At 35.2% G+C, this 9,537-nt stretch overlaps 1 protein-coding gene across 1 annotated transcript; it reads left to right on the top strand.

Annotated features, from left to right (window-relative positions):
- Nucleotides 1-743: 743 nt before the first annotated feature.
- LOC127096751 (protein TITANIA) lies at nt 744-3,211 on the top strand. The gene is made up of 4 exons (XM_051035304.1): nt 744-1,301; nt 1,737-2,302; nt 2,409-2,475; nt 2,620-3,211. Exons 1-4 carry the CDS (start codon nt 959-961, stop codon nt 3,042-3,044), a joined length of 1,401 nt encoding a protein of 466 aa, XP_050891261.1. The 5' UTR covers nt 744-958; the 3' UTR covers nt 3,045-3,211.
- The last annotated feature ends 6,326 nt before the right edge of the window (nt 3,212-9,537 follow it).

The raw sequence follows: 9,537 nt of genomic DNA on the forward strand, positions 1-9,537 counted from the left end.
AAAATAGTTGTCGCCACAGTTTGAGTATTCACTCCGTTAACATATAACCATTAACATTATCAAATAAGACATATCAAACGATAGCAATAAACGTACCAAAAAGTATTTGCAACCCCAAAATACTTTCCAAAGTTTTGTCCTTTCTTCTTAACTATTCGTATCACTACTTTTGCTCCACATTGACACCTTGGTTCGATTTCGCCATGAGTTGCAATCGAAATGAAGGAATTATTGTTTAAACTATGTGAATTTGAGACATCTGTACCGTATGAAGCCATTGTTAGAGAATGGAGAAGATGAACTCGATTGGGAGAGGATGACTATGGCTTTAGGGATTTCATGGAGAAGAAATTGATTTTTCCTAATTACGTAAAGTTATATTCAAAACAATTACATCTTAGCAATATTACACTCACATAAGTACCATTAATGATATCTATATATTTTTGGAACAAAATTATTTTAAAAAGATCAACGGTGTAAATGTTATGTAACTTAAAAGACTAACTTGTAGAAAAAAAACTTAAATGACCAATCTACTACAACTAAATATCCTTAAGGACCTTGGTGTAATTTTACCAAATTTTTAAAATGAGTGGAAAATTGTTGAACACATCTCTAAGACAATCAATATTCTATGAGATTCTGAGATTATGTAAGATATAAACCTTTTGATTTTGATCATTTTGATTTGATGAAAAAAAGAAATAGATTTGACTTAAATAACCTTTTCAATCATTTTCAGAAAATATCAAACTTAACAAAGACCATCCTATGTTTAATAAGACATTTATCTGTTACTCATTTCCTATTCTCTTCGCGCTTCATTCTCAATTTCAATCATTTTCTACTTTCTCTTTCTCCATTCATTTTCAACTTCACCCTTTTCTCCACCACACTCTCCATTCTATCATTTTCAACACACCAATTCTCTCAGCTCTTATAAACCCTAACATTGATGGAGTTAGAAGTAAACTCTGATAACGATGTTGCCCGCATCAACTTCTCAAATCTTGAACCGGTGGCACCGGATCAATCCGGCGAAGGTTTACCTTATGCACCGGAAAACTTCCCCAATCCCGGCGACATTTGGCGGTGGAAAGCTGGCAAGCGGATTTCATCTAACGGTAACTATCGCGACCGGTCTCTTTATCTTCCTCGTCGTCTCGCTGCCTCTTACCGCGGCGGTGGATTTGCAAGCAAGCTTGCGGCTGAACGCTACGTCAAAGAATCGTTCCCTCATATTAATATTGTTGATTTCTTCGCCTCCTTCAGTTGGACGATTCCTTCTGGTCTTCCTGGTCTGTCTCTTTGCTCTCTTCTGATTTTGCTTTTTCTTCCTAATGATTCGTTGTTTTTTTTTCTTCATGATGCTGTTAATTTGATCACGAATTTCTGAAAATGAAGTGTGTTCTCATTTGTTGTTTAAGAGATAGAAAAAATTAATCTCTGCATTGTATTATGATGCTTAGAAAAAAACCCTTGTGAATTTATCTATGTTAATTGACAAGTTATACAAAACTGCCTCCTAAACTGCAGAATATATGCCAATTTGTTCATAATTCTAGTTCATTGGATAGTAAAACAGTTGTCTCCATTAAGGATTTCTAAGACTCTTTCGTGTTGTATCTTTTTTGTTTTGCTATGTAAACTTCCTCCTACTTGTTGTACTGCTTTTCTGCACCTTTAGATGATTATAGTACCATATAAACATACAAGGTTGTTCTTTATTGTAGGCAATATGAATCCTGTAGCTGATGGGCGTATTCGTGAGTTAGAATTAAGAGAGCAGCCAGAATCTGAAATCGACATTGGTGGATGCAAAGCTGGGAATAAGATGTGCAGCAGTTTGATTTTGGAAGAAGAAAAAGAAAATTCACCAGTCGTGCCGTGTGATATCTGTTGCGTTGAACCTAAATTTTGCCGTGAATGTTGCTGCATTCTTTGTTACAAAACAGTTGATTCAGCTTATGGTGGCTATAGTTACATCATGTGCAAAGTAAAACTAGGCGATGATATTTGCGGCCATGTGTGTCATTTGGAATGCGCTCTTCGATCTTATTCGGCTGGCACTGTTGGAGGAACGATTGGATTGGATGCTGAGTATTTTTGTTGGCGCTGTGATGGGAGGACTGAACTGATTTCTCATGCAGATAAGCTTCTACAGACATGTGAAGCTATTGATACAAATGATGATGATATTAAGGAAAAAATTCTAAAGCTTGGTATTTGCCTCTTGCGTGGTTCCGAGAAAGTCGCTGCAAAGGAGCTTCTGAGCCGTATTACATCGGCCGTGTCAAAGGTATTGTTAAATTAATTTCAAGTGATAGAAAAAAAATTCTTTTCTTGCTTTTTCTCTACTAAATCTTAAAAGACAATATCATGACGAATTTGGTCTTTTACTTCAGCTTAAACATGGGACTAATGTTGAAGATATCCTGAACGTTGATGACAGTCTTACTGCTAATTCTTTGGGTAAATGTTCTATCAATATTACTTATTACTTTTGAACTTGTTGTGTGCTTATGAAGGTGAAAAACTCCGCCTCTCCCACTCCCACTCTAATGTAAAAATGCTGAAAAGAATACGATAACTGTTGAACATTTTGTTTATTGACAGGTTCTTCTGGTAACGGCAATGCTGCGAGGGATACTACAGATGATGAAGGTCCTTTAAAGCATTTAAATGTTCAAGAAGGAACAGAATCTTTTCGTTATCAATCCGAGTTATTAAAACTTGATGCTGAGTTTGATAAGGCTATGGAGGATCTTGAAAAATCACAGAAGTTTGAATATAAGCGGGCAGAAGAAAGCCTTCATACACATAAGAAATATTTACTAAATATTTCTCAGCAACTGGATCAAGAGAAGTCTGAGTTGGCAAGCGAATCCAACACATCTCGTTCAAGTGTCTTGCTTCAAACTGTCGAGAAAAGAAATGAACAGCTAAGGCAGGAACTGAAGAAATTTGAAGAAATGAAGAAGGTAGCTAATGGTTTTGGCAGCACATCCAAAGAAATTTTAGAAAAGCACTTTGGCTTGTAAATTGCATTCTAAAATGAAAGATTATAGAGATTACAGACAAGGGTTGAATAAATTGGCTATGGCCTATGGCAATGGTTTTACTGCCAAACTTTAAGTAGGAACTAATTCCTGCAAAAACAGCCTGAATTTATTTATTTTAATTGCAATAAAATATGTATTGAGACCAAGTCTTTAGATGATTGAGCAACAAATATTTGGGTTTTAGTTGTAATTATAGTTTGTAATTTATATTACTATACTAGTTATTTTGATATATTTTACTATTAATTGTGTCTTATCTTTTAGGTTGATTTGAATCTTGACATGTGAATGATGTTCCGGAGTTATACAAAGGTTTTTTTGTCTAGGATTTTAGGTTTCTTTTTATAGCAGAAAGATTTATTAATTAGGTCAGTGATTTTTATTTTATTATTTTGAAATTAAAAAAGTGTTTATTGTTAAGTTATTTAACTCAAGTCGACACCATCTTTATTCCCGAATTTCAAATAGATTTTTTTCACCTCTAGTTTGTTTTAGGATTCAAAACTTGCATGTGGTAGTTTTTTATCCTTCCGTAAATGCTAACATGACAACTTTCTTTATCTCCTTATTCATTTCTAAACTAGCATCTTCATCTACTTATTCATTTCTAAATTCAAAACTCTTTCCTATCCAGTCTTGGACGGAAAGACGACCCAATAAAAAAACTCAAAATAATCGCAACGATCAAAGATAAAAATATTTATAACAAAAATAATGTTAGAGGCATGTCTTTAGGAAAAAAAACATATCTACTAACTGTGCAGAAGATTTAAAGGATCGGTTGGAAAATGATAAAACAAACATTTTGTTGGGAAATACGCGGGTGGTAGTTAACAAACAATTTTGATATGTGGTTCTGGAACTTCATTAGGAATAGTTTCGGAAGGGAGGAATCTTGAATCTTCTTTTCTAAACTCTAGGCTCTTAGACGACTATGATCACTTTAGTGGATTCTTAATTAAGAAAGGATTAATACGTGGTATTGTTGACACGACTCTATTTATAAAACTTAAGGATTTACATATTTTATTAGTTCTCATATACATTGATGATATTATTTTTGGATCTATTAACGAAGATATGTGTAGAGAATTTTCTAATGTCATATAGGGAGAGTTTGAGATGTCTCTCACGAGAACTCAACTACTTCTTAGGTTTTCAAATCAAGCAAATGAAGAATGAAACTTTCATAAACCATACTAAATATTAAAACGAAATCTGACATGAATAATTCAAAGACGGTATCTACTCCTATGGCATTAAACATATTGATTGATAAAGATGAAAGTGGAGTTAAAATGGAGATTACAAAATATCGAGGTATAATAAGATCTCTTATTTATTTAAGAACAAATAGACCTGATATTATGTTTAGTGTGTGCATGTGTGCTCAAACTTCAAGCCCCACCTAGGGAGTTCCACTTTGACATCATAAATAAAATTTTGAGGTATCTTAACCGAACCTCACATCACGGGGTTTGGTTTTCTAAAGATAGCGAGTGTAACTTAGTGGGTTTTTCTGACTCTGATTTCACGGGGTTCAAATCAGATAGGAAAAATACTAGTGGTACATGTCATATATTTGGAAACTTTTTGGTTTTTAGGCATAGTAAGAAACAACACAACATTTCTCTTTCTACTATTTAGGCCGAATATGTAGCCAATGTTAAGTGTTATGAACAAGTCTTATGGATAAAGCAACAACGACTAGATTTCGATTTAAACTCGGTTGCGTTCCAATTAAGTGCGTTAACACTAGCGCAATAAGCGTAACTAAGAATATGGTTCTACATTCAAGCACCAAATATATTGAGATTAAACACCATTTTCTTAGGGATCATGTTGAAAAACGGAATGTCTATTTTGAATATGTGGACACTAAAAATCAACTTGCTGATATTTTTACCAAACAGTTGTCCGCAAAATATTTTCATAAAATATGTAGGGAGTTAAGGATCCTTGAACCATCTTGTTTTGGGTCGGCCGAAAATGACCCATGAGGAAAGAAAGTCCAAATTCTAAACTCATAAAAGTGATGCATGCAAATCAAGCATCAACTTACATCTAGCTAGGGAAGGAGAAGACAATCAGAGCCATCCAAATAATCCAACGACTCACGACATTTTACGAAATCTCTTCATAAATAATTTTAACTGAACATCTATATATAAATAGGGGAAAACAAACCATTTGAAGGCAATCTCTCTCTCATTCAAAATTCATCCACCTTGCTCAAACACTAAATTAGGTGTCAGAGCATCGGAATCAATATCCTTTATAACACAACTTTCCAAGTATATCATTCTGATTATCATCTAGTTCTTGCACAAAACATAGGCACCATCTATGAGAGATGTCGTAATGTTATGATTACTATGATTCCTTGATTTCAAACCTAAATCTACATCGATCAAGGCGAGAATCTATGCTCCTAATCAATTTTATTGATTTTGCGACCAAATATTGTTTCACTAGAGTTGTCACATAATAACACCATCAAAGGTTACCCGTTCCACCACTCGACGATTGGTTGCGGAAGTCGCAGGCACTGCTGAAAATCACCTTTCATCTACTCCCCCTATGTAGCAACTACTTCAAACACAGTTCGAAGTTGTCCAACGAGCAACTCAACCTCCTTAACTTGTAGTGAATATTCAACAATTCCAGGTAGGGGAACGTTTCATCTAACCAAATATACCTCTCGCAACAATTGGATGTGAGGCACTTTCCGATTTCCAACTTCTATAGGCCAATTTAGGACTAAAATCCACTCACGAGTTATTAAATGGCATATTCAGAATGATCCAACTGCAAAATTCCTTACCCGTTACTGGCAGACTCACTCAGATATAGGAAAGTTCATAGAATATTGTGCCAATAGATTGAACCGTTCAAGAAGAGGCCTCACATAAGGTCGCAGAACCAAGGAGATGAATTGAAGAATCCCATATATCACCTCTCCATTGGGAGCGCGAACAACGTACTCCCTTGCCCTACTACGAAGGAAGGAATAATAGTTACACACCTTTTGAAGGACGCGTGATGGCAAAAAAGAAGGGAATGGAGAAGTCACCTCAGCACCACCTAAGAAGAATAATCCTATGAGCACTTGTATCTTGGATGGCAGGATTCCACGCTCCTTGGAAAAACCACCCAAGCTGCAGGATTATAATGGAGACGAAGATCCCAAAGAACACGTCGAGCATGTGGATGATCGTCTGAACTACTACCATTCAGACGGAGATATCAAGTGCAAACTGTTTGTGCTCACTATGATAGAATCTTCTCGAGACTGGTATAAAACCTTCCCGATGGAACCATAGACTCATGGCCAGAGTTTTGGTAGACTTTTATGGTGAATTTCACCACGAGAAAGAGACAACATGTGAGTATGTCTGTCTTTAGCGAAGTAAGTCAGGGCAAGAGAGAAACTTTGCATGCGTACATCAACCATTTAACCAAAATAGCGGTAACTTTATGCGGAACTAATGAAAGCCTTAAGTGTTGGATTTTTGAGAGAGGACTCCGACCTGACAGTATATTCAGAGAGAAGCTGGGTCGCAAAAAGGACCATAGATTGACCAAGCTATTGAGGAGAGCTCCGACCTATATGAAATACTAAGAAAAACTATTAGCCGGTGGAGGGAGCAAAAGGTTGAGTATCCCTGGATACAGGCGGGCGACTGACAAAGAATCTGGGAGATCAAAGGAAAAGCATGAGCGAGGACCCCGCTCAAAACTTGGATCCTACACACCGTTGAAAACCTCTAGTGAAAGGATTCTTATATAGTACATCAATACCGAGTTTAAGGAAGTCAGAATAAGAAACCCTTATCTAGTTAGAGAGTCTGCCCGGACCGATAGGTCAAAGTATTGTTGGTTCGACAAAAGCCTTGACCATAATAAAAATGATTGCGTCCAACTTAAATATGACATAAAAGGACTCATCAAGGAAGGAAAACTATTAGAGTAGACCAAATATGGGAAGAGAAGCAGGGAGGAGTCGCCAAAGAAAGAGCATTATACTAAAAAGACAATATACACGGTCTCCGAATGGAAGAGTTAGGACGCTGGATAGGAAGATGAGTGTAAAGACAAGCACCCGTACATCGCTTCCATAACCGGAGGATCCCCCAGGCCTAGTGTAATACCCTAAACCCTAAAACTCATATGAAAAGATTTAATCGATAATTTAAGGTGTCACTACGACAACCATCCAAAAACTTTCAAAAACATTTAACAACATACATCGAAATTAACATAATAAAACTTCAAAATTAAATTTCACAAATAAAGCATTAGGCTTTACACCACATAATTCAACATTAACTCCAAACATAATAAAAACGCCTTGTTCCCGATGTTACAGATAAGAGAATTTAACCGACTAAAAATGATAATGATAAAATAAATGAAGATGAGCTCCAAGAATATATCTTCCACTCACAACAACCAAACTCTAATTCGGATTATCTGTAAGATGTTCATGGTGGACAACATACAACAAAAGAGTGAGAATACATTCATATATGTTAATGGTGCATAAAACATCAAGGATAGAACAATTAGGACATAACACAATCATACATAAATGAATCACAATACAAATGTATCAATGTAATGTACTCCTTATCTAAAAATGCATGTGGTATCAAAAGTTTGGATGTCCGAGTTATTTTACGGGATTATCCATGTCTATAATTCCTCTCTAAAAAACGTTCTCTCTGAATAATAAGACTGTCATTGGCTCTCTCTGAATATTGGACCTCGTCACTGGCTCTCTCTGAGCACTGGACCTGGTCACTGGCTCTTTCTGAGCATTGGACCTCGTCGGGTCGAAGTCCTACCTATCTTCGATATACATGAATACATGAGACTCAACAACAATTCTCAAAACACATGAGCAACAATTCAACTCGAAAATCAAAGAAACAACATTCACGTCTCGTACTCGAAAAATGTTCTCTCTAAATAAAATATCCTATATGGACAAGGTTTTCTCTGAACCACAATTTACCAATGCAAGGCCAATACAATAGTCTTTTCTGAATTACACAACTCAAAAATATGATATACAATTATAACTCAATCATATAAACATATCATATTCACACATACTCATCAACAATATGAAATATTAACCTATTATCACAATACAACTCCCCAACATAGGAATTCATATTATTACTTATGTCAGACCACCATCAAGGTAAGACAACAACTATTCAAGGCAACTCTAGCCTTATCAAAAAAACTATAAAGAGTCAAATTACTCATATCCAAACTCAACTCAATAATATTATTATCAATTACTCAACAAATCAATTTTAACTCTTTTGTCTTAACAACCTCAATAAATAAAAATATTACTCAAAAGGTAACATTATAATGTCAACAATGCTTCAAACTTAACTCAAGTTTATCCTATATTATGATCTCCAACTCTAAACAAATTAAAAGCAACTATGGCAACTCTCAACAACTCTAACTAAATAAAATAGGGCTCTTAAATCATCAAAAAGATAACGAAAGGTCACCACACTAAAAAATGCTCAAAACTCAGGACCTAACTCTAAAATTTTATCACTTCAAAATAACACCAAATATTATAGACATGATAGAATTATGAAATTCTCCAACTTAAAAGATATTTAAAACCTCTTTCAAATAAACTTAACCACACCTCCAACGAAGTTACGAAACTCCAATTCTATTCGTTTCAGTTCACCCAAAATGCAATAATTCATCCATAAACTCTAAAACAGAATGTATGACTTCCAAATAGAACGAAAAATTATATAATCATTCTAAAATTACGAAAATCTCCAGTTTAAAAGATCATTAAGTTCTCCTTCTAACGTAACTGACGACACCCCAAAAGGACTTATGAAACTCAAGTTACGCGTGAAACATGATGACTAATGCAGGATTGAAATTGACTACACCTCTGGTATAAAAACTAGTGAACTGCTACTGTTGTATCACCACTAAACCCAATTTCTCTACTTCAAAAGAAATATTATCACGTTAGTTTTTCAATTCAACTAACGACACCCCAAAAGGACTTATGAAACTCAAGTTATACATGAAATAAGATGATCAGTCCCCTCCTATGTCTACCTGCGATTTTATGTGTTTTTCTCCATATTGAACAAATTCGAAACTCGTCTATTTTTCCTATTTGAGTTTTAACCATCCCAAAAACACATTGATAAATACAACACTGATCAATATGGCTAAAACATCATAGATCTAACATATTATCACAACAACATCATGGATTCAACCATTTAAGGATGATAACTCTAGTTCTCGCCTTATCACAAGGCATCAACAAGTAGAAGGTCAAATTCTATCTTTGCCTTATCGCAAAGCGTCAACATAATACATTATCACTTCAATTCACACAGGTTAAGCATGGATGGTAGAAATCAACAAACCTCACTGATAAGCAACCATAACAACCAGACTA

This window comes from Lathyrus oleraceus, chromosome 6 (genome assembly GCF_024323335.1).
Source record: "Lathyrus oleraceus cultivar Zhongwan6 chromosome 6, CAAS_Psat_ZW6_1.0, whole genome shotgun sequence".
Taxonomy (NCBI): Eukaryota; Viridiplantae; Streptophyta; class Magnoliopsida; order Fabales; family Fabaceae; genus Lathyrus; species Lathyrus oleraceus.

Coding starts and splice junctions, on each gene's coding strand:
- LOC127096751 (XM_051035304.1), top strand. CDS start 959: ATGGAGTTAGAAGTAAACTCTGATAACGATGTTGCCCGCATCAACTTC. Junction 1,302..1,736: donor GATTCCTTCTGGTCTTCCTG/GTCTGTCTCTTT, acceptor TCTTTATTGTAG/GCAATATGAATCCTGTAGCT. Junction 2,476..2,619: donor TCTTACTGCTAATTCTTTGG/GTAAATGTTCTA, acceptor GTTTATTGACAG/GTTCTTCTGGTAACGGCAAT.